The following is a 27,036-nucleotide window of genomic DNA, read 5'->3' on the forward strand; positions in this document are numbered from 1 at the left end:
GAGATTTCAGGCTTTTTCAAAGGTGGAGAAAACCCTGATAAGCAATCCAGCTCACATGAAAGTAAGGAAGTCCACTTTTCAAAAGTGGAGATGCAAGTAACAGGTTCATGTAGGGACCATGTTCATGGGCCCAGGGAACACATGTATGTTTCTTTGTTCCAAGTTGGTTTATATAGACTTCTTACAATTTTCCCACTAGAGCTGTGTTGGGGTTGTCAGAGAGAAGGGTTAAGATCAGTTGATCTTTGACCTTCCTTTCGACTCTGTTCCTGCTGGAGCTTCTCTTATCAGAATTTAGTGTCAGGTTGTGTCCTGATAGCCTTAAGACTACTTACTGACTAGAGAAACTTCTTCAAATCACTGCTTTTCCTTTTATGTCACAAAAACTTATTGCCATGGTTTGGAAGGGCAGAGGAAGGACTCTCTATATATCTTTCAGTTTCAATTGCTACCTGCCTGTTTTAATTTGACATTTAGGAGAACTCACTTTATATATAAAAAATTAGTTTTTCTGGTACTTTAAATCTTTTCTCTTTTGGAATTCATCCATTTTGTTAAGCAGATTTGTTAAAATAATATAAATGCCGATGCCTTCTCTTTCAATAGTTCTTGTGAATATAGTATATGGAGAGATATTTTGGTTTACAGAAACCTAAGTTTCAAAGCAATTTACCTTTGCAGGGCACTATAATGCTCTAGATTAGTATCAGATGACTTATATTATATTATATTAATTATTTAAATAATTATTCTTCTTCACAAATAATAAAAAAAAGTCTACATTTTTTGTGTCAGCTGAATTTAACATTGATTTTTATTGTCTTGGAAACCATATACAGTGGCAGGGGCCAAAGTAAAATTGACTATGCAAGCCAAATGACTTAACTCTTTTACTAACTCTCTGACCTCGAAACTCTATTATTTTTATTGCCTTTTGCAATATAGGAGCAGTGATTGTGGATCTGTATGTTTGTCCATGATTCCAACATTTCTCAATATTCTCAAGAATGAACATATTGGAGAAATAAAGAAGCTCAGACACAAAGTTAGAAAAGAAAATAATTTATTAGAAAGTGAAGCAGAGGGGCCATAGTAACAATACAGCAGTAGGGCATTTGCCTTGCACGCATCCGACTGGGATGGCCCTGGGTTTGGTTTCTGGCATCCCATATGGTTCCTCGAGCTTGCCAGGAGTGATTTCTGAGCTCAGAGCCAGGAGAAAATCCTGAGCACTGCTGGGTGTGGCGCAAAAACAATAATAACAAAAAAAGTAGAGCAGATAGGAAAATAAACTTTCCATGAGGGAAGAAACTTAGCACTGGTCTAATTTAAGATGGCTCATTTTGTGGAAATTTTTATAGGAAAACTTAGGTTTTGTTTGGCTTATTTCAATTAAATTAAAAGGCTCTTTCATTTCTTATCAAATGATAAGAATGTTAGAAATAATACAAAGATTCTAAAGAGTAGTTGAGTTGGTCTGAATTTTAAATTTTGAATTTGGGTTTTTCTATTTGCCTTAAGCATTACCCATTATCTCTGATAACTCTGGTGATCCTAAATTCTGGGCACAAGTCTATGGTCCTGGAAAATTACAGGAATGTTTAAGAAAAGTAAAATGGGAGCAGTCAAAATTGAGACTGTACACATCAACTGGCAAAGGAAAACTGAGGCTTCTTCTTTCACTCTTAGGCAAATCACCTGAACTCTAAATTCTCATTGGTTAAATGATGCTATTCTTTCGTGTTGCTAGTTTGTTTTTGATTTGGGGCTACACCCAGGGCTACTCAGAGTTGAATCTGATAAACTGCTGTGGATTTAATCTGAATCATTTATATTCAATACAAATATACTATTCTCTACGCTATTTATCCAGCCCCTGATGATATTCTTTTTTATTTACCACGTCTCTTTTGCTTTAGGAATATAATAAAATGCATTAAGATGGTGTGAAAATTATATAGTTTAATAAAAATATAACTTTTACTTGCAATTTCTGAGTGTATAACCAGCAGTAACCCCCAAGCATCATCGAATGTGGCCCAAAAACCAAAAAAAATAAAAAAAAGTACACTCCCTTTTACCAGTGCAACCTTCCCACCACCAATTCCCCCACCCTCTACCTGTCTTTGAGAAAGGCATTCTATTTTTCTCACTCACTACCATTATCATGATACTCGATGGCATATTTATTTCTCCAACTACACTCTCCAGTCATTGTGGTAAGTTTCATATCATGGGCAGCTCCTTTCAATCCTCATCTCTATGATTCTGGGTATTATTACCATACTATCTTTTATTTTTCTTAGATCCCATAGATGAGTGAGGCTGTTTTGTTTCTGTCTCTCTCCCTCTGACTCATTTTACTCAGCATAATAGTTTCCATGTCCATTCATATATAGGCAAATTTTATGACTTCATTTTCCCTGACAGCTGAATAGTACTCGATTATGTATAGGTACCTTACATTCTTTTGCTGAAAAACTTATGTTGAATTTAAAGAAGACTTTGATATAAATATTTTTATGCTTTTATTTGTCAGTTTATCAATTAAAGTATCCAAATATTTAGTTAGACTTCCCCCCAATTAGATGCAAATATGAAAAACTTAACTGAACTTTTTTGGCTAATTTAATATAAAAACTAAGAAATGAAATTGTATTGTACTTTTTGTTGTGTTGCTCCAATTTGACCATTCTGTGAAAGAAATCCTTATTTTCAGGCCAGAAAAATAGGATAGTGTTTAGGGCATTTGCTTTGCAAGTGATTAACCAGGTTCTATCCTTGGTATTCTATATGCTACTTCATACCATAAGGATTCCTGAGTGTAGAACCAGAAGTAAAACCTCCTTGAGCATCACCAGCTATGCCCAAATTTAAAGAAAGGGGTGGGGGAGAGAAAAAGTAACAGAGCGACAGAGACGAAAGAAAGAAAGAAAGAAAGAAAGAAAGAAAGAAAGAAAGAAAGAAAGAAAGAAAGAAAGAAAGAAAGAAAGAAAGAAAGAAAGAAAGAAAGAAAGAAAGAAAGAAAGAAAGAAAGAAAGAAAGAAAGAAAGAAAGAAAGACAGAGGAAAGAAAGAAAGAGAGAGAAAGAAGAAAGAAAGAAAGAGAGAAAGAAGAAAGAAAGAAAGAAAGAAAGAAAGAAAGAAAGAAAGAAAGAAAGAAAGAAAGAAAAAGGAAAGAAAGAAGGAAAGAAAGAGAGAAAGAAGAAAGAGAGAAAGAAGAAAGAAAGAAAGAAAGAAAGAAAGAAAGAAAGAAAGAAAGAAAGAAAGAAAGAAAGAAAGAAAGAAAGAAAAAGAAAGAAAGAAAAAAGGAAGGAAGAAAGAAAGAAAAAGGAAGGAAGGAAGGAAGGAAGGAAAAAGAAAGAAGGAAGGAAAGAAAAAGAAAGGAAGGAAGGAAAAAGAAAGAAGGAAGGAAGGAAGAAAGAAAGGAAGAAGAAAGAGAAAATAAGAAGGAAGAAAGGATGAAAGAAAGGAAGGAAGGAAAGAAGAAAAAGAAAGGAAGAAAGATCAAAGAAAGAAAAGAGAAAGAGAAAAGAGAGAAAAAGAAATTCCTATTTTCTCAGATTAAGGAACCCTTTATTTTCTAGTTTCTCCAATGACCTGGTTCTCATCAGTTAGAGAAGTACTATTCAGTTATTTCCAGAGATAATGCTATATCAGAAAATAGATTTGTTAAAAATGTATCAGCTTTAATGAAATTTATGACTCCAATTAATACTCTTGTGATATTTTAGTTAAAAATTGAAAGCTCAGACATTTTGTAAAGAAAATGAAAAGACAGTTTAGCTATATTACATACTTTACCAAAATTTGTTGAAGACAATGTAAAAATAATTTTATTCTTTGACAAACCTAATCCAGCATTAAATTATAATTATCACTAGGAATGGAATACGGTTCATTAACTATTAATGGCCCACAACTAATAACTAATACTGAATGATGATGATTCATGCAATGACTAGAAAAGGCAACTATTTATTTCAAAATTTAATTTATTTTTTTTTAAATATAAACACTGTGGGGCCGGAGCAGCGGCGCAGAACTACAAGGCATCTACCTCGCCAGCGCTAGCCTAGGACAGACCAAGGTTTGATCCCCTAGTGTCCCATAGGTTCCCCCAAGCCAGGAGCGATTCCTGAGCGCATAGCCAGGAATAACCCCTGAGCGTTACCAGGTGTGGCCCCCAAAACAAACACGTAAGTAAATAAATAAATAAACAAACACTGTGGTTACAAGCTTAAGGTTGTTCATAATACAGTATCAGGATTGAGTTACAATCATACATTGTACAACAACCTTCACCAGAGTGCACTTCTCTCCACCAATGCTCTCAGTTCCCCTCTCATCCTCCCTGTTGCCCTATTTTCTCCCCATCCTCCCCTACCTACTTTAGGGGTAAGCATTTTACTCCCCTATTTTTTTTATCTTTTATTCTCTCTCGCGCATGCTCTCTCTCTTTCTCATTTAAAAAAAGGCAATTTTTTTTAACGATATTTAACAGGAAAAAAATAAAAGTCTCAAAATTTTTGTATACAGTTCATTAACCTTTCTTCAAACAGCAATGAAATTAAAATGGAAAAATCTCAAGATCTATTTTTTATGTTTATCTACATTTTTAGTACTACTAAATATATAAATGACAAAATTTAAAAATGCCTTGTTATTCTTATTTTTAAATTGTGAGACAATTTTCACATTTTGTAATCTGTAAATTTGAATTTATTCTCAATAAATACGTATTCTAGTATATTTAAAAATTGTATTTACAGAGTGTTTTTCCCAAATAATGTTTAAGTCACAATGCTACACTTCACCCTTTTGCGATATTTGAGTAAGTCACTGAACTAGCTATACAAAATGATAAAACAAAGCAAAGCCATTGACGTAAAAGAAAAAAAAATATCGAAAACATTTGCATAAAATTTTGTCACTTCAAATATAAATAAAAAATTATAGAAAACTTGAAAAATAAGTATTGCTTTAGTCAAAATGTCTTTCTAGAAATAATAAATAATGAAATTTCCTCATTGTTATTTTCATTTTATTTATTCTCATTTTATCATCATTTTAATTCAGCATAAGTATCTTATGATGAATCATTTTGTCAGTCAGGTTAAAGATTATTTTCTTATACTTTTCTATATTCTTTCTTAATAAGTTATTTTCTTAATTTTTTTGTAAAATTTTCAAGTATTCCTTTCCACAGTAATAATAATCCATAAAATATGCTGGGAAAATTCAAATACTGGTATATGTCTTTAACTTGAATTTGATTTGACATTTTGTTAAACTTACGGATAATATGTAAATGAAATTAAATGTCTCTATGTATGCAGGAATTTTATGGGGTGGCATGTGTTGTTTGGTTTTGAGAACAAACCCAGCTGTGTTCAATAGTTACTCCTGGCTATGCACTCTATGAACTCAGAAATCAATCATGGGCAGTGTTTGGGGGACCATATGGGATACCAAGGAACAAATCCAGGTTAGCCACTTGATATGTAGGTGCCCTAACCACTGTCCTATCTCTCCAGGCCTGTTTTTGTTTTTGTTTTTGAGTAGTTGTTCGTGCCAGGGATTACAACCAGGGCTCTGCGCTTCATGCTTCCGAAGTGTATCCTCTAATAGTGAGTTATATTTTTAACCACCCATGTATTTCACTATTATAAGGTTGTAAGTACAACTTTATATTCTTAAAGTCTTATTTTTAACTTTTAATTCATTCTTAATCTATGGACATTTTATTTTTAAAGTCTGATTGATTCCTAATCTATGAATATGTTGTGACCTTCATTTATCAGGAAGACAAATATTATTATTAATATTAATAATTAGGGCAGTTCAATTAAAGAACATTTTTTAGAATAATTTTTGGTGGATTTAGTTAAAATAGCATTAATACTCATGGTACTATGCCATTTGTTTTCCTGATCCACATTATATAAATCATTCAAATTTATTTAAATGAAGGTTGATCTCAATAAAAAGATATTTAATTATTGATCTTTATGAGAAAAAAGCATTGACTTATTTAATTTAATTTTATTTATTTTAAAAATAACCTGAAATCTTATTAATGTGTCGATAAGGACTATGAAATTCAAAAGTTACTTTGTTAGAGATAACTTCTGCAAATTTGGAGTAACAAGACAAAATCCATGTCTTTAGACAAAAGACAGTAATATCTGCTAACCCCCATGAATAGTCCTTTCTTCATTTTTACTAGGTATTTTTTGATATCTTGACATTGTATCATATCTTAAAATACTTTTATATGACCACTTCTTACCTAAATTTAAAATTTTTATCCTCTATTTAAATTTTAGTGCCAATTTATGAACCAAAAAAGAAATCAGTTACTACTACAGCCAGTATAAAAAAAACATTTATTTTTATTTTTAATTCTTTATAGCTTTCATATTATAATATAAATCCACTAAAAAGTGAAATAATGAGATTCCTCTGTCCAGCCAGACAATATTATTATTGTGTTTAATTCCATTTATGGTACAGACTTTGTACAATGTTGGCACACATTTGTGGTCAGCAAAGCTACAACAACTATTCTAAAGTATTTTACTTTTTAGTAAAGTAATAAAATATAAAGTATGTCATTAAAATATGTGGGATATTAAGACACAATATAAGATAAGTATTTTGCAGCATATAGCCAGAGACACCAGGAATAGAATTAGTCTACAGAACTGAGTTTTCATACGGGTTTTGGAGGAGAAGGGTCCTTGGAAGTTGGTAAAGGGAAGCAGACACTCTGTAGTAGTTAGTGTGATGTTGAAATATCTGCAAGAAACTAGCCTTAACATTATGTTGTCATATATGATTCATTTTAAGGTATTTAATCTAAGAAGAGTGGGTAGTAGCATCATGTAAAAACAAATATTTGTGAAACATTTTTATATTCAAGCAAGTTCAGGTTTAGCACTGGGATAAGAAAATCTTAAGAGAAAGTTTTATAAAGTATATGTATGGATGACAGACTTATATAAGGCTCACAAACAGAAACCTTAGAAATACTTGATATATTGTTATTATTATTATTATTGCATTGTTACAAATATTTTTAGGAATTTTTTCCATTATGTATCCTCTTGAAGAGTTCTTATTTTCAAGACTTGACATCTATGAATATCTTTAATGACAGACTATTTGCACCAATCTTATTAGCCTTTTATATCTTTTCTCTTTCATTTTTACAATAAAATATTTTAGGTTGTGTTTGAAATATCATGCTTAGTACCCATACTAAGCATATTATTTTCTAATAACTTGAAAATGTAAAACTGACTATACGTTTTTTGTTTTATCTTTGAGTATTACTCACTTCTAAGCCTGATGTTTTGATAACTGCTATTCTTCTCTTAAAAATTCTGCATGGGGTTTTGAAGCATTTACAAAGCCATTGAGTAAAGTAAATGCATTTCTAATAAGCAACTATCCAAATAAAAGTAGTGGATTTGGGTTTATTTTATTTTTTCCCTTGATTTTAGGTTTTTTTATTTTGTATTTTTGTTCTTTGTGGTATATTTGAGAATACCTGCCATTTTTCCCATTATGGAAGACTGCTGTGCTTAACATTGCTGCCTGATACTCTGTCACAGCACCTTTCCTTTGAGTCAAAGAAGAGAGCAAATAACCCTCTGTTCAGAAAACCAGGAAGCACTAACCACTGTCCACTCACAAATAGTAAAAGTAATTTAAGCTATCAGAGACTCAAATTACTTTAGTAATGTCCCTTGGAGAACAAAGCAGTTAAGGCAAAATTTCATGTGGTTTTCTTTTACAGCTTCAACACCTTCTGAAAAATATACCTAGAGTTATGCAGGAATATTTTGAAACTATTTCATTGACAGAGTTCTAGCAGAGTTCTTTATCAAATAACAACTGTGAACTCATACCTAGCAATATGAGAACTGCTAGGGTTCAGGTTATGGTACATGGGCCCAATTCTAAGAAAACACTTTACACACAAAATAACCTCAGAAAAGATAAAGTTTAATAAAAAACAAATAAAAATAAAGAACTACTGTTTTTTATATTTTTAAAACCAGTTTACCATGAAGAAAAACAGCTGAGGCAACTTCCATTCTATGATCATTAAGTAGAAATTAAAAAATGTTTAAACTAAAATACCAAATCCAAAGCCAACGACAACAGAATAGATACCCAATTTACAACATATGAGACACAGAGAGGACCACTTATAATAGCAGTCTGGGGGTTAAAGAGGGGGAAATGGGATGCATGCTGGGAACAGGGGTGGAAGGAGGACAACATTGGTGGTGGTCCTGATTCAATATCACTACGTACCTAAAATATTACTGTGAAAATTTTGTAATCCACTTTGATTAAAATAAAAACATGAGGGAAAAAAGTTAAAAAATAAAGAATTGAGTATCTAGTCATGATAAAAATAAATAAATATATATGTATGCTACGCAAAATCAGAAAACTATCAGAAGCACAGATCTTTGTGTTCAATAAAATATTCTTATCTACTTGTGGCACTTTTACAATTCATTGATATATTCATAAAATCGATATCATTCATTTGTGAGATTTGACTTTATTTAGTAAAATATTCTTAACAATACTTTATTTAAATACTTTGGTTAAAATGTTTTTTATAATACAATTTTATTTTCATAAATACAAAGTTGTTCTTGATTAAATTTTAGTCATACAATGTACAAAGCCCTTTACCAGTGCACATTGTCTGTCACCAATGTTCCCATTTTCATGCTCCCTCACCCCCTCTTTCCTACTCTCTCCTTCCTTCCATCTCTCTCTTCAACCCTCCTTCTCTCTCATCATCCCTCCCTCCCTTCTCCTATTCTCATTTTTTCCCTGTCTCTCTCCCATTCTTATTTTTGAAAATAATAATCCATGCCAGGGATAAAACCCAAAACTTATCCATACAAGGCAAGTACTTTGCTTTTACACATTCCAAGCCACTGTGTCTTTTAAGTTTTAAATAGGAGATATTATTTTGTATAACTTTTCTTGTCACTTGCATATATATTTTTGTAAGATTCTGTTGATGGGGCCTGGAACAATAGCACAGAAGTTAGGGTATTTTCAACCAGGGTTTTATACATGGTGGCCCATATGGTCCCCCATGTCAGTCAGAGCCAGGAGTAACCCCTGAGCATCGCTGGCTGTGACAGCCCCAAACAAAAGTTTCTATTGAGAAATAAACATTGCATGCATTTGACCCAGGTTTAATCCTCAGCACCAAATACAACCAGGAATAATTCTTTAGCACAGAAACAGAAATAAACCTGAGTATATCTGTGTTTGAAGTCACACATCTTCCCACCCAAAAAAGAAAAAAAAAAACAAGCATGGGATTTTGAAATATTGTCCATGTTTGTGACTGGATAGAAAATACAGGTCTTCTTCAACTTTTTAAAATACCAATAGAAAAAATAAAACATGTTACTCTGATTAGAAAAATCATATAATTAAGTTATTTTTGCATGTAAGTATTATACTTAGTGCATTATTGAAGTGATAATAAAGTGGTTAACCTTTAAAGTGCTCATTCATAATTACAACTTATGATTGTTTTCTTGTGTTTACAGCACAGTGACGCAGTCCATGACCTTCTTCTGGATGTGATTACATGGGTTGGAATTTTGCTGTCTCTTGTTTGTCTCCTCATTTGTATCTTCACATTTTGCTTTTTCCGCGGGCTCCAGAGTGATCGTAACACCATCCACAAAAATCTCTGCATAAGTCTTTTTGTAGCAGAACTGCTCTTTCTCATTGGAATCAACAGAACAGACCAACCAGTAAGCATCTCCCAACAATATTAGTAAAATATTTTATCAATTTGCAGCTTTGAGCTGGAAATATACATACTCGAAAATAATTAACTCTGTTCCAGTTATCAAAGAGAAAGGCTCATTTTCCGAGCTTATATGATTTACCCTTTTGCATTTCCCATTGTCATAAAGTAGTACATATTTAAGATGTATGAATGCACATTTCTTCAGAAGTTTTCTCATAAACATAACTTTCTATAGACCATATATGTCTTTTTTCTTTATTTAATCTCAGAATTGATTGGGAAAATATCAAACCTCGTTGGAAATTGAGGAAAGTATTTTCTAATAGATATAAAATTTTAAAAATGTTAAAGATGTTATATTAAAAACTTCAACTTTTGGTTAGATTTTCTAATGGGCATGTTGTGTATATTAGTTCAATATGTAGTCAATTTTTTAAATATAAAATGTTTTGACTTTTATATGACACTGCATTTCTCCAAATTCTGTTCACTTCTTTCATTACTAACCTTTTTTCTATCTATCTACATTTTGAGATTTCAAAATAAAGAAAATAGCAGTGATGGGGGAAATAAAAGTAGCACCACTAAACAATATTGTTTGTAAAACTGTATTTTTGTCAAACCAAGCAAAAATGTCTATATATTGTGTCTATATATCACTTACTTACTTTATGCCTATTTATTTAAGACCTATTTATCATTTTTTTACCAAAGTATTTCTATTAACTTAAGATTCATGTACAGTGTACTAGTTTGTTTTCTTGGATAAAACTGAAACTGAAAATTTTATCTTTTAAGATGTGTACTTATAACAAATCATTTATTCCCTTAATGTTAGTTTTAGGTTTATGCCCATAGTATAGAATAGCATATGATTACACATCCATGATTAATGACTGTAAAAGGTACAATTATTATGATTTTACATTTAATTGGCTATCATATATACATAAAAATGTGATAGCTTTTCCCATAAATGCACACATATGAATAAGCAATCAAGGCACACATTTCTTTCTTCCCCAATGTAAATACTTCTGATAAGAAAAATTAGTAGTTGATGCTCTGATTTTAAAAAGTAAGAAAAGGAAAAAAAGATTCATTTTGCAAGAAGTAATTATATTCTTTTGTTAACCTACTAGTTAAATACAATGTAGTTTATTTTTATTTAAGACTTATTCTTATGTTTGTTTTCTGATAAGGCAATGCAAACTTCACTAACTATAGTATCTTAAGCAAAACTGTCTTGTCTCAAGTAGCATAGAGAACAATAATTGGTATTAAAATTTAAGGTAGAATCTAACCCATTCAAATGTGTCTTTATATATAAGAATAAAGAACTTCATTCATTGTTGGTAGGAATGTAGTTTTGGCTTAGTATCTATAGAAGACAGTAGGACAACTTCTTAAATACAATTATAATATAACACAATGATCCCATTCCTTGGTTCTAGGTCATCAATGTGAAAATATATATTTAGATATCTCTGTTTCTGACACTATTTATAATAACCAAGATATAGATATGACCCATATACCCCACGGAAATATGTGTATGCATAAAGAAGTTGTCATATATATATGTTTATATAATATAGTTAATATTATATATATGCACCCAATGGAAAAGTTAAAAGTCTTGCTTTTTGCTGGAATATTCATAAATTTGGAATGGTTATATTAAATGAAGGAAGCCAAGGTGAGAGGCACAAATACCACATGAACTCTTTCATATGTAATCTATAAAGAGGCAGAACAAGAGAATGGACAGTATCAAATGATATAAAAGCCTTTGATGTTGACTATGGAATGAGGTTGTCAGAAAAGAGGGAGCACAGAGAGTGAGGAGATGGAGGTGAGCTAAAATGACATAACAGTAATAGAGAAGGTCTTTGACACTTTGGAAGTGATGGTAGTAGATTCAATTTGTATAACAAAATCATTGCTAGCAACACTATTGTTTAAGAGATGTTATCTCTAATACAGTCATTCAACTATAAAACAGATGGTTGTCCTCTACCTGCATTTCATTTCAGTTAGGTTCTACTTCCATTTGCTTCTAAAACTTCAGTTTCTCGTGTTCTCTTCACTGTTAATCTTTCTACCACAAGAAAATTCACCCATATTTTATCTCACTTCTCAAGGTTTAAACTCATCATTGAACACAAAAATCTGATAGTTTCTATAAACTTGTTGCCCTTTTCTCATTTATACTACATATTTAGTTAGGTGGGACTTCAATAAGATGTAGAACCTTCCTCCAGAGCATTTAGATGTTCAGATAATGACATAGAAAATTAATGCGTGGTCAGCTAAATCTTAGTGTATTTTAGAAAAACATTTTATATAAAGAGCTATAATATTATTTTAAAGAAAGTTTTTATATCAATTATTTATTGATATATATATATTGATATATATATTGATATATATATATATAAATTGATATAATTTATTATCAATTATATCAATATTGATACAAAAGTAAGACAAATCTGTTTTTTGAACAGATCTACTTTTTCACCTGACAATAGAAATTCTCAATGTTACCTAAAATCCTTTCTGAAAACTGTCGGGGACAAAATCAATAAATCACGAAGGAATTAATGTTATAAAATACTGATATTAATAGTGTTTTGTTTAAATATGCATTACTAATGAGTGCAATACTTTGCTGTTTTAATTCACAATTATAAAAAATGTTATTACACATGATTTAAGCCAAATAAAAACATTTCAGAGTGCTAATTGAAAGCATTTAGATTAATCACAATTAAAGTTAATATTATTCTCTTATAAATTATTCCTAAATGTAAAAATATTTTATTTTTATAAGGGTGTGCTTTTATCTATGGTTAATAAGAAGTGACATACGTCTTTCAAAGATTTATTTTTTTAGTTTGGTTTTAATCATACTTTTAAGAAATTTATGTCAATTATTCTTTGGCAGATCTTTTATACTGCAGACTTGACTAATATTTATTTTACTTTGATAGCAATTGACATTTATTTGGAAGTTAATTTACTTTATTATCTCTTCTCTTTTCTAGATTGCCTGTGCAGTTTTTGCTGCCCTCTTACATTTCTTCTTCTTAGCTGCATTCACTTGGATGTTTCTGGAGGGTGTGCAACTCTATATCATGTTGGTGGAAGTTTTTGAGAGTGAGCATTCAAGAAGGAAATATTTTTACCTGGTGGGCTATGGCATGCCTGCACTCATTGTGGCAGTGTCTGCAGCAGTAGATTATAGGAGTTATGGAACAGATAAAGTGTAAGTTGATTTTGTCATCAACTTTTCCTTAATGATAATTTAATTGTATTGCCTTACAAGCTTAAATCATTACATCATCTTATAACATCCAATAATTGAACTGGAAAAGCAAATTATATAATTTAATTCATGGTTATACATTTGTTATGATGTTAAAATAAAATGTTTACTCCATGAGAACAAAAGGGGATAATGCAGCAGGAAGGGCACTTACCCTTCAAGCAACTGACTGATCTTTGAGTCCCTGGTACCCCTTATAATGCCCTGAGCCTACTAGGAATGATTCCTGAGCACAGAGACAGGAATAAATCTGAGCAACCCTAAGTGTGGCACCAAAAAAAGAGAGAGAAAGTACAAAAGAAAGAAAAAGAAAGAAAAAGAGAAAGAAAGGAGAGAGATAAAGACAGAAGAAAGAAAGAGAAAGAAGAAAGAAAGGAAATAAGAAATGAAAGAATAAAAAAGGAAAGAAAGAAAGAAAGAAAGAAAGAAAGAAAGAAAGAAAGAAAGAAAGAAAGAAAGAAAGAAAGAAAGAAAGAAAGAAAGAAAAGAAAGAAAATGAAACTTGTATTACTGAGTTTCAGTATAAAGAAAAATACTTTAAATTTATATTGAAAATGAGCTTAATTAATCAGCATGTTCCAAAGCATGGATTTTACAGCTGTCCATGGGTATATATTTAGATGGTAACAAGCATACGATAAAACAAATCAGATTTATTTGTACTAGACTATATATTTTTAATAAGTAAATTATCCTCTCTCCTGAACTAAGTGAAAAGGAAAGAATGAGTAAGGCAAATTTTGGAGTAGACCAGGCCTTCCTTGGGTGCCAGCTCAGATGACCAGAAATGGGTTCAGGTGGACTCTTAGGGGTCCTCAGGCTTCCCCTTCCCTGGGTGCCAGCTCAGATGACCAGAAATGGGTTCAGGTGCACTCTTAGAGGTCCTCAGGCTTCCCCCCTCTCTCCGTACTCCAGGGGTGAGGTGCATGGGGAGGAGGGCGGGCAGACATAGGCTTCCGGTTTCCCCTTTGATTCTGGAGGCCAGCTCTTGCCAGGTATAGGGTTTGGGGAGTCCCCATGCTGAAGGCCTTCTCCCTAGCCTGGGGAGTGCTGGGAGGCTTGACAGGCCCCCAGCCCTCCCCCTCTTTCTCCCCTGGACTCCAGGCCTTTCCTGGGCACTGGTCCAGGTGGACTCTATAGGGGTCACCAGGCTTTCCCTCTACCTCTTCCTACACTAATGGAAATGCATTTTGGGAGGAGGGCGGGCCATTCTAGCACTGGTTTATGTTGAGATAGTTACTGGAAATTTTTTCTCCTTGGTCTCCTATTGATAGTATTGTATGCATATAGTTTATATATGCATAATATCCATCTTGTATTGTGACCTTGATACTGCCCTACAAAACTCATTTCAAATCTTTTACTGCATTAGTCCCAACCCTTATTTCCTCCCATCTATCCATGTAGGTGCAGCTCATCACATGAAGCTCACCACATAGAGTGATGAGTGCAGTTAGAGAAATTACTACACTGAAAACTATCATAACAATGTGAATGAATGTGGGAAATAGAAAGCCTGTCTCAAGTACAGGTGTGTTGGGTTGGGGAGGAGAGAGATCTGGGAAATTGGTGGTGGGAATCTTGCACTGGTGAGGGGGGGTGTTCTTTACATGACTGTAATCATACAACTACAATCATATTTGTAATCAAGGTGTTTAAATAAAGACAATTAAAAAATAAAAATAAAATAAAAAAATTTTGGAGTAGAGGAAACTTTCCATGTAGTAGGAGATACTGACTTTTGCTGAGTGAAGAGGTGAGGTCACATTGAGACAATGGGAGATTTGGAAAGTGTTGATATGAGCACTATGGAAAATGTATTAAAGAGCCAATTAGACATTAATAAAAATTTTCCAAGAAGTAGAAAAAGTTTAGATGACGTTAGATAACATTAATTTGTACAGAAGTTAATAAGCCAAGTTTCATTTCTTTCCATCAGCCATCAGCATCTTGAAAATGCTGGTAATTGTTAATAAAGCAGCTCTTTTCCAAGAAGAGATATGTATGTAGGTGCAGACACACACACACACATACACACACAATGCACACAATTAAAAGTGCTCTCTTATGTTAAATTTTTAAAATTGCACTGTGACTGATTAAAGTCACTCGTTTAAAGTTATCTGATAGCAGTTCATTTTAAACTAACCTTTGTGAATTGTGATAAAACATGAGTTCATTTTGTGGATACCAGTGACAACTGTCTGATAGACAAGGAATAAATTAAATAAAGAAAAACATATGCCTCTGAAGACACTTTAAATGAAGGAAATCAGGTTGACAATTATCTTTATATTTTAACACCTTATTGATATAATATACATCATAAAGTAATCTTCTATAGATTTTATACGTTGTTTTTTAATATTTTCACAGTGTTTAGCTTAGATTATTTCATCAGTGCCAAAGGAAGCATACTATTTGTCATTCCCCTTTGTTCAGAATATTTTACATTTTAATGTATTATTCCTCAGGCCTTTCAATAGTTAAACTTCATATTTGCATTTATACAATTCCTTATTTGCTTTTTCTTTTTTACATTGTATTTTTTCTGTGAGATATTTACAAGTGTTCTCATTACTAAACTGATTTGAAATTGTTTGTTTAATGTTTTAGACATGTATTTTGAGATAGATGTCATTTTCAGAAGAGTATGAATCTATCTTTTCCTAGAATCAATAGTATATAGTCTCTTGTGACTGTAAGGCTCTGGCCATATTGCCTTAATTTTCTGCATCATAACTGGAATTTCTCATTTACTGACATTATTACTGTGTGGGAATAGAGGCTAATTTATTTCCCAGGCATTGATTTAAAATAAACCTTTAATAATACATCAGGTTCCAAATTATGATTTTTCTCAACACAACCGATACAGCAAAACCGATACAGACGAAAAGGTGGTAAGTGAATGAAGGACAGAAAAATATAGGGAAATATGCATTAAAATTCTATTTGAATTTAGTGTCTCATTTGAAGATTTTTGAATGGTCTATAGAGGCACCCTCAGAATCCATGGGAAAGATGCTTAACTTCTACCCTGTGGGAAATCATCCAGCTCAGTGTATTCTATGCCATGTCATTTTGCCTATTGAGGAAGCAGGTGTTGAAAAGAGAAACATTATGCAGTCATTTGTATATAGTTGGAAACTGAAATGAATTGATTGTGTTTCCAGCAGTCATTTAATCAAGATGTCTTCTCAAAAATATAAACCATGACTCTTACACAACAGGAAGTATTTCTGCATATAGAATTGCATATCTCTTTTTGTTACCAAATTTCTCATTGATTTGTTTGATTTCAAATGTCATTTCCCATTTTTGTTCAACATTCAAGCAACATTCTTGTTTTGTGTTCTTCAGTTTTTCCCCCAAGTAACTCTCTAATTTCAGGTTTTGAGTGTATTTTTACTTTCCAATGCTACCTTCTTAAGTACTATGTTTATTTAAAAATAAACATATACCATCATCACAAACTTAAATAAATAGAATTTCACTAGAATAAATATTGTAAGCTGTTTTCTTTTCATTTTTATTGTTAATGATGTAAATTTATATTTTTGAAGTTTATGTCACTTATTTTGAACCAAATTAAAATTTTGCTTCTTAGTCATAGATTATGCCAAAAATAAGAACATTAAAATATACTTTAGAAATCTAAATATATATAATTTATTATTTTCTTTTTTTTTTTTTTTTGGGTTTTTGGGCCACACCCGGCGGTGCTCAGGGGTTACTCCTGGCTGTCTGCTCAGAAATAGCTCCTGGCAGGCACGGGGGACCATATGGGACACCGGGTTTCGAACCAACCACCTTTGGTCCTGGATTGGCTGCTTGCAAGGCAAACACCGCTGTGCTATCGCTCCGGGCCCATAATTTATTATTTTCTTTGAATATGTATTATCTCTTATCATAATGTCTGAACTTTTAAGCCTGAAATTTTGACTAATAATGATGACTTAAATTTCTGAAGAGTAGTACATGATATCAACAGTTGGAGAAATTTTTTGTAAGTTAAATGAATGTTATTTTGATTCAAATACAGAGGTAACTATTACTGTTATCTAGCTTACATATATTAATATGTTTTAAAATGATATTATATATGTTGAATTGATTATTATGTACAAAACATACAAAAGCAAAATTTTATTTTCAGAAGTTTCTTAATTTATTGTATATTGCTCCTCTATTTGTTCTTCTTGGTTGTTCTTCTTCTTCTTCTTCTTCTTCTTCTTCTTCATTTTCCTTCTTCTTTTCCTTTATTCTTTTTTCTTTTTTGGTCACATTCAGTGTTTACTCCTGACTTTTTGCTCAGGATAACTCTTGGTGGATCTCTAGTGCCATATAGAGTGCCTGGGCCAGCCACATTCAAGGCAAGCATCCTACTCACTGTATTATCTCTACTCCTCCTACAGAAATTGTATTTGTAAATGTAACTAGAATTATTTAATCCCATTAATTCAGAAATATACTCAATAGACTACTACCTGCTTTAAAATAGAACGACTACAATAACAATAGTATATAAAGGAGGAGGTTGCTTGTCATTTTTTGCCATCAATTTGGGTTCAAGTTTTGGTATCCCATATGGTCACACAATCCTGTCAGGAGTGATACTAAACACAGAATTGTAAGTAAGTCCTGATACATTTTGGTTGTTGATCCAGACCCATATTAATAGAAATAAGAATGAAAATTATAATAACTTTCAAGAATGGGTCTCAGTTCTATATGCTCTGGTAAAATATTCATCTATTCCATTTTATTTTTGTGTATGTATCTTCTGATTAATCTTATTTTATTATTCATATGAACTTTCAGTATAGTCATACATAAAGATTCTCAAGATAAGTTCTAGCATTTACTTAAGATTCAACAGGACTTATTTGAAAGTTTTGTGCTAAATACATTGATTTTATGAAATGAGTTTAATCGAGCTACTTAAACTTTTAATTATCTTAAATAATCTCACACACAAAATCTACTTATAACATTTTTCTTACAAGTATACAACTCAAAAAGCAACAATTAATGTTTTGGGTAGATTGGACAATATTTGGAACCATCTTACAAAAAGACTGGGGCTAAGAAGAAGTAAAGTTCAGAGAATATTTTAAATGTCTTTGAAATTCCAGAAGAGGTTTCTGAAATAATCATAATAAAAACATGAATTTAATGTATTAGAATATGACTGAAAATCAAAAAAATTTTAAAAATGATTTAATGAGGACTTTAGGTTTAGTTTAGTGTAGAACTCATGCTTGATGTATATAAAGTCTAGACTTATTACAAATCAACCCCCACTAACTGAAATAAAACTTGATGATATAAAATAGTTTTAAGTAATCTATTAATTATTAAAATTTTTCTAGAACATCTTAAATTTATCTTCCCAGCTTGAGTTTACTGATAGCTCTGAAAGAAGTAGTCTCTTCTACTAGTTAAGTGCACTCAAATTTCTTTATTTTTATTTCATTATCTTAGTAGTATAATCATTTAGGCAGAAAAGTAATGACTGATATTTAAGACTAGATTATTATGTCATTCAACTAGCCGAGCCATGAAACAATGAAGTTGGTAATATCTATGAGTTACACATTAATAATTTTATTTAGTTGTTTCAGCATTTCTAATTGCTTTGTCACTTTCATTGAAATTATACAGACATTTGGAATACTTCTTAAGCATATTAGCAATATCATAAAATATTTATTTGTAAGATGTTATTGATATAAGATGTTATTGATATGAATCATCTACCTTATTAAATATATTAAATATATATAACCTCCATATTCTTTTGGTCCTACTTGGACCAATGAAAAGTAGCACATATCATTTAGTTATTTTTACTCAGATAGTATTCATCATGATGGATGGTAGAGACTACTGTATATATTTTATAGAAGTCAAAGTTTATGTTTACACATATTTTTATGTGTGAAAACTAACATACTTTTTTATATTAAAGATTTAGCCATATTAGAACTATGTCAGAACTAGAACAAAGAACTATTCTATTCTTTGAAAATTTTAATTAAATTTTGGCCTTAAAGTAGATTACTGGGCCCAGAGAGATAGCACAGCGGCGTTTGCCTTGCAAGCAGCCAATACAGGACCAAAGGTGTTTGGTTCGAATCCTGGTGTCCCATATGGTCCCCTGTGCCTGCCAGGAGCTATTTCTGAGCAGACAGCCAGGAGTAACCCCTGAGCACAGCCAGGTGTGACTCAAAAAAAAAAAAAAAACTGAAGTAGATTACTGAACTTGTTCATATTAGAGCCTAAAGCATATGATAATTTCTACATACATATTTATAAAACATTAGCTTTTAATTATTAAATAAAAGACAAAATGTATGCCATGCTAGAGAAGACATGAAGGAATTAGAATTCTTACATATTCCTAGTGATAGCATAAAATGATAGAATTAACAGCTTTGGAAAAGACTTTGGAAGAATTGTAAAATATTACACATTATTTTCCTGTATCTCAGTAATGCTACACTTAGGTATTGACTGACCCAAGTAAAGTAAAAACATGTTCACTATAGAATTGTGTGGCTTTAGTATGCTTTAGATCAAATTAGTATGTTATGACAACATCATTTATATTAGTGAAAATATCTAGGAATTAATCAGCTAGTGAACATTAACTCTACAAACAAATGTAGCTTATCCATATTTTTAAATATTATTTAGAATTAAAAAATGAAAAAACAGATATGCTTCTAATTAATATGCCTTTACAACATTGTGGTATTGTTTTTGTTATTTTGCATTTTGATGATACACCTGGCAGTTCTCAGGTACTACTCCTTTTACTGTTCTCAGGATTCACTCCAGAATAGGCCACATGAAATGCAAGCCCTTTAAACCTTTACTGTATTTCTGGCCTGCTAAAACATCATGCTTTAATATTTATATAATCCTTGAACATACAATATACTGAATATTCCTGGTCATACAAGATGTTTTGAGTCAAATCTTTAATGCCAAATGGTATAATGATTGCTTTATTAATATAGAACTAGAGGGAGAGAAACTATTTGGAGTGAATATGACAGATAGAAAAAAATTCTCATTAGAAGTTGAAAAGGATTTATTTGGTGCCATGAAATATTTTTTAACATTATATTGGATATTATATGATAAATTTCATGTTATATTAAAAGTTACATAACTTTCCATTATACTATAAATTTAAGTGGATGATTTTTCATATACAAATTATACTCTACAAAGCTATTTAAAATACAATATTTTGATAAACTCACTAAATTATCAATAATAATAACTGTTATTATAAAATTACTAAATTATATATAATTTAAATATTATGTTATATAAAGTATCATTGCATAACATTTTACAGTTTTCAAGAGCACATTATTGAAAATCAATCTATACATCCCCTTTGCCCTGATTTACCCAAGTCCACCATCTGTTTTTCCTCCTGTTCTGTAACTTCTAAACTATTTTCAGTTATTCAAAGTGTATTTTTATTTTATTTAATTTATATGATTTACTCTACCTAGGACACTTAAGTAAAATATTATGATTTTTTTTAATGTCTGACTTTTTTTCTTGGGAAGTTAAATCTTTAGTTTCATTCTTGTTACAAGTGGGAACATTTCATCTCTCTTCCTAGATAATAATATATCATGCACATTACTCTTGCTTTTCAGTGTTGGGCTCTAAACATTTAGGCAAGCAGGGCATATGCTCATAGATTTGTATCACTAAGCTAGATTCTGCCTCAATACAATATAAGTTCTTTTCAGTTTGGAATTATTATGAATAGTGCTGTCACAAATATAAATGCTGTATGTGTAGCTCGTGCTTTGTTTATTGCTTTGGGGGAATTTGGGTCTGCACCTAGAGTGATTAGGAATTACACTCCTGGCTTTGCTCAGGAATTATTCTTGGTAGTGCTTAGGGAACCATATACACATTTATAGTAAGCTGATTCTTCCAGACCAAGAGCATGTATATAACTTTATATTCTTTAGGGTTCGCTCTCTCTCTTGTTTAAACCAGCATGTTTCAATTTACTATTTAAAAGTCTTTTATTTCTTTGATTAAATTTATATTGAGATATTTCAGTATTTTTGAAGTAATGTAAATATATTTCACAAATGCATTAGTAATCTTTATTTTATGTTGATTTATAAAATATGTCTATATAGTAGTCATAAGTATGATTCTGATATAAAGTAAGGTAGGATTTAATTTATTGGTAATTATTTCAACATTTCATAATATTAAATGATAACTGATAATATAATGCTCATTTTGAAATATATAATGAAACAGCTGTATCCTTAAAATATATTGATAACCTGAAGGCCATATGACCTACATTTTGCCTGTGAAAACTGGTTATTAATTCTAAGATCAAAACTGTAGCTGAAACAAAAATATATGTCTTGACTACACAGATTGCATTACTCTACATCACTCTGCCAGCACTTTTTCCAATTCATGCACTTGTTCACAAAGTATTGCAAGATTATATGCATGAGTGTGCTTTGATGAAAGTGGCATTTAAAGAATACTTAATAGCCATATTATGCTGAAATCCTAGAAGTAGACTTATTATGCTTGAAATGTGTATCTGTATCTTCTTACCCCCAATTCCCTATATTTTGTCTTTATTTCTAAGTTTTATGTATGCAGATACAAAAATCTACAAAAGTTTTAGGGAAAATGAGATTATTTTGTTTATAAATCTGATCAATAAAATATAATCAAATTTGATAAATTTTATGGTCTATTTGTAGCTAAAATTTTAGTGGTTACTCATCAAGGTTAGTTTAGTCTGTAATTTTGAGTCTGTTAGAAAATGCAGCAAATACCATTACTATAACTTCACAATACTTAAGAACACTGTGATTAGAAGCTGTATATATAAGAATGAATTAAACATATAAGCTCTGGATTATATGTATTTGGTTGTAGTTTAAAAAAGAGGTATTTTAAACACTAAATGCTTGATAAAAAATTATGACCTTGTAAATGAAATATTGCTGAGTAAAGTAAGGCAGTTTTCAGATAACTCATTTGTTCACAGGTCTGTCAGGTCAATTGCAAGCTGGACTGCTTATGTTCAATGAAATAAATTTCTCCTTTAGCATTTGTTTCACTAGTGTGACCTGGTTTTCTCTAAACTGGTGGATGCACATGATATGCAAGTAAGATTGAATGGTCTTAATTTACGAATGCTATAGGAGGACAACACATGGTCAGACATGTGTCTATACATTCTACATTGTACTCTTCTTCACCTTAAAGCCAGGGTGAATTCTTTCAAATTTGGCACAAGGAGCTTGAGCCAGGAATCATAAAAATTTTGAAAATCGTTAATGAGAAAATGAAGTAACACAGAGAGCTTTGAGAAAGTCTGTATGTGGCCCAAAACAACAGCAGGTGTGGCCATATGGCAGTCAAATTAGAAAAGGGATTCTTGCCACAATACCTCCCAGAAAACAGTCAAGCCCAAGCAGCCCTCATGGAGAAATGATTTACTCAGTACGTTTCAAGTGTTCCATATTCCCTTGCTTACTATTTAATTCTGAAGGTACTATAAATCTATTCTAGCAAATCAATATTTGAAGAGTTGGCTTAAGGAATAGAAAAGAACTTCTAAAGTTATTCCACTTCCATAATTAAAGACCATTATACCAAATACATGCTTATATCCAAATATAAAAAAAAAGTGGAAGTTTTTATTTTATCTGAGGCCACATCCAGCAAAGCATGCAAGGGAGCACCTTACCTTTCATACTATAGCTCCATAGCCACTCCCCGTTCCTGAAAATAATAAAGTAAAACATTTAAGTTTAAAACATAATGACATTTTAGCAACAATTTAGTGACATTTAGGATTTTAGCTTTACTCAATTAAAGATATTCTATAATAATGTAATCACAATTAGTTGCATAAGATATCCCAAACCTGTGGATTAACAGTTTCAGTTCTTAAAATATTTTACTTTTAGAATCTCCAGAAATGTGCTTTATTTCTCAAAATTTAATTATTAAAAACCTTTTTGTCCTACAAATGAATGAAGGCCGTGCTATTAATAATCTTTATATTATAACATGTCACTATAATTTTTGCAATCTGGTTGGCCACTGTATGTGTGTATATTATATGAAAAATAGTCAGTTACTTAAACTAATCACTAATGACAACATTTTGCTTTTCTAATGTAACATTTATTCTCCATTAGGAAGTTACAGAAAAGTAAATGAGAAAAGCTACTTCACTCAAATATTAAACTGATACTAGTTTACCACATCCCTCTCAATAGTTATTAAAATAATTAAAGTAAATTACTATTGGTCCACTTTCATTTTTCTTTAATTCCATGTAAATTAACAACTGACAAGTTTTGTCATTGTTTCTTTTTAAATTAAAGATTTACATATGTCATAAGTACTTAGTATTGTTTTACATGTTATTTATGTATATTGAAAATATAATTGATAATATAAATATATATCATTTACCTATAGTACTCTATATTTTACGCATATATGGAGGCTGGAGCGATAGCAAATGTGGTAGAGCTCTTGCATGGCAAGCAGTCAACTCTGGTGTGATCCTCAGCATTCCATATAATCTCCCAAGCTCACTCTCAAAAGTGAATCCTGAGTACAGAGCTAGCAGTAAAATCTGAATATCATCTGTGTGTTCTTCCACCAAAATACAAATAATATATGGCATAGAAATATTTCTCTTTTATTTTATGATCTTTCCTATTGGCATATAAATCAACTTTTTTATTTATTTTTTGTTTTGTTTTTTGTTTTTTGTTTTTGTTTTTGGACCACACCCGTTTGACACTCAGGGGTTACTCCTGGCTATGCTTTCCAAAATCACCCCTGGCTTGGAAGGACCATATGGGACACCGGGGGATCGAAAGGTGGTCCGTCCTAGGCTAGTGCTTGCAAGGCAGGTGCCTTACCTCTAACGCTACCACTCTGGCCCCTAAAATCAACTTTTGTTTAATTATTTTTGGGCCACACCCAACTGTGCTCAAGGTTGACTCCCAACTCTGTGTTCAGGGTACCATATGGTGTTGAGTCAAACAAACTTAAACAATATGACCATATCAGCCTTCACAATTAATAATCATGGCTTCTTTTACATTTCAAAGACCCACCAGGGTAGGAAGAACTTCCAGATAAATTATTTACCTTAAGCCTCCCCCCGACCCCTGAAGTGGTCTTATCTTGTGGTCCCAGCAGCCCTTGTCTCTTGCTTCTTGTGGTGGAAAGGTTCCCAGACCCGTGTTTCATCTATCTTCAAACAGGTTTTGTTTATTTCTTGTGGTGCCTCTGCCCCAGGACCACTTCTCCTTATCCTCTAGAATTATGGCATGTGGATTTATTCACAATATCAAGCGTCAGGAATCAAACTTCAGTTGGCTACTGGCAAGGCCAAAGCCCTACACATTGTGCTTTCTTTCTGGCCCCTTAAAAATCAACTCTTTTAAAAATCTTATATGAGTAGAAAACGTTTTATTTACCCATTTCTTTATTAGAAGATATTTATAAATGCCTTACCTATTATTCTTTCTTGTATTTATAAGCTAAGTAACATTTTAATAATCACAGAATTATTTGTATAGCTAATATTTGCACATTTAGATTCCTTAGCAAATTACTGTAGTGTATCATTGGGATATTTTATTTTATAACTGTACCTTAAATATAGCAAATGGCAAGTAGTCCAAAATATGATTTTTAACACCAAATGTAATTTGTTCAAAATTTACATTAATCTTCCTCATAACTAGTCACTTTTACTTTGGCTTCCTGTCATACTAACGTATGAAAATGTAATTTCACAGAAGCTTTCAGAATTGTGGGAGTAGTAAATGTAGCTGAAATTAAGTGATTAATAATTTACTTTTGGGTCATGAATCAACTGCATAGGATGCTAAGGATCATGCGCAACCCCAGAATCAATAGTAGTAACAATGCACTTTTTAAGATTACAGAACTCTCAAAGGTTGATTGCCCAAACTAATTAAACTTCAATCTTCTGATATACCAAAAGTCTTTTTTTTTTTTTTACTCAATTTCCTCTGATCTTCTTGACAGGAAAATGTCACTCTGCGTGACAGCTGATAGACAGGTTATGTAGCACCATAATTGGAGAGAAAAGGATAGCTTAAAGCTACTCGATTTAATGGCTTATATGTATGGCTCTTTCTTCCTTTTTTTTTTTTTTAAGGTTTCTATGACTGACACAAAAGGCCTTAGTAAATAGGCCCAGAGCCATTTTTTTCTTGCTTCCTCTAGGGGTAATTATCTAACTCCATCAATAGAGCTGTCAGAAATTGGGCACATAATTCAGCATTTAAATGAACAAGCAATGTAATATTTCCTGTCTCCCAGTGGAACGCTTTGCAGATCACATTCTTCTCTGTCACTTTTACTCTTGATGTATGTCCTATCCTCAGTCCTTGAATCCCCTTTTCTTTCTTGTGTTTCATTGCAGATGTTGGCTCAGACTTGACACCTACTTCATTTGGAGTTTTATAGGACCAGCGACCTTGATAATTATGGTATGAACACCTAATTAACTGTGCATTTCCTAGGTTATGAAATAAAACACTGACTATTTCTGTGCTATCTTTAATTTACATAGGTTAATTTTGGAATGTGTGTAATTATTTGACCCTATATAAATCAAGTAATTAGACACTCATTATAGTCTACTTTTAAATTGTAAAGTGCTTAGTCAAAACCATTGAGAAATGAAAATATTCATTTACAAGAGTTTATTCAGTACTGTGAGTTCTCAAAAACACAATCCAATATAAAACATTTGCTTGTGTTGGTTTTTGAACAGTAATGACTACATTTGACAATAGAATATTTCCTTGTTTTTTTCATTTGAATAATGCCACATTTCAAAAAAATAAAAAACTAGATATCTCATTGTTTCTTCAAACTTTTTTATGTCTTGATTTTTTTTTAATTTATAGAGTATTTTACTTGAGAGTGGCACAAACAATAAAGCATTTTGGAATCAGGCTTATTTTTTTTTTAGGTACATAGTACTATGTTCTAATATGCAATACTATATATATAACACATAATACTATATATACATGCTGTTGAGCATGTTGAACATATATGATACCATGTTCGAATACTATATATTCTCTCTATATTTTCAAATGCTATATTCAAATTTCTTGTTTGGATAATTAATTTATAAATAATTTTAGTGACTGCCACATATATGTATATAATATATTATGTGTAGATATGAGTATATTATGTGTATATATAATATATCTGAATATATTAATTTATATATATGATACTATTTTTAAATACTAGTCAAGTTTCAGATTTGAATTAACTCATATATGATTCCAGTTTCTGAAAAATAATTATTTTAAAATGTAAAGATGTAACCCTTTATTAACTAAAAAGCCTTTGATTTTGAATAAAAATTTAGTGTTAGATCTTATTCTCTTAAATTCCTTGGGTTTGATATATTTTACAATCCTGTTTTTTTACTCTTCAGATAGAGCATTTGCTGCATATCATATAATACTATTATGTGATAACCAGTTAACCAAAATTAACCAATATAGTAATAGACATTACTATCTGAACATTTAATAGATTCCCTAAAATATATACATGTTAAATAAATAGTAACTTAGAAAATTTTATATGCATCCAAGTTAGTTTTTCCCACTTAATATGTCATTTTTAGTCAGAATATCTGGATGTTCAGTGAATTTTTTTGAACCATAACATTTTACTCACTTGGATTTGATAAAGGATTTTATTATAGAACTTTAATGGAACATACTATTGAAATTTTCTAGTCCCCACACCCCACAAATTCAATAATATAT

General features: G+C 31.4%; 1 protein-coding gene across 1 annotated transcript in view; it reads left to right on the plus strand.

Annotated features, from left to right (window-relative positions):
• ADGRL3 (adhesion G protein-coupled receptor L3) overlaps window positions 1-27,036 on the plus strand; it is a 558,496-nt gene that overhangs the window by 456,658 nt on the left and 74,802 nt on the right. Inside the window, exons 16-18 of the mRNA XM_049790056.1 lie at window positions 9,602-9,811; window positions 12,861-13,081; window positions 25,656-25,722. Of these exons, the coding sequence (XP_049646013.1) occupies window positions 9,602-9,811; window positions 12,861-13,081; window positions 25,656-25,722 (498 nt within the window). The remainder of the gene's footprint in view (window positions 1-9,601; window positions 9,812-12,860; window positions 13,082-25,655; window positions 25,723-27,036) is intronic.

The sequence above is a fragment of the Suncus etruscus genome, chromosome 16 (genome assembly GCF_024139225.1).
Source record: "Suncus etruscus isolate mSunEtr1 chromosome 16, mSunEtr1.pri.cur, whole genome shotgun sequence".
Classification (NCBI taxonomy): domain Eukaryota; kingdom Metazoa; phylum Chordata; class Mammalia; order Eulipotyphla; family Soricidae; genus Suncus; species Suncus etruscus.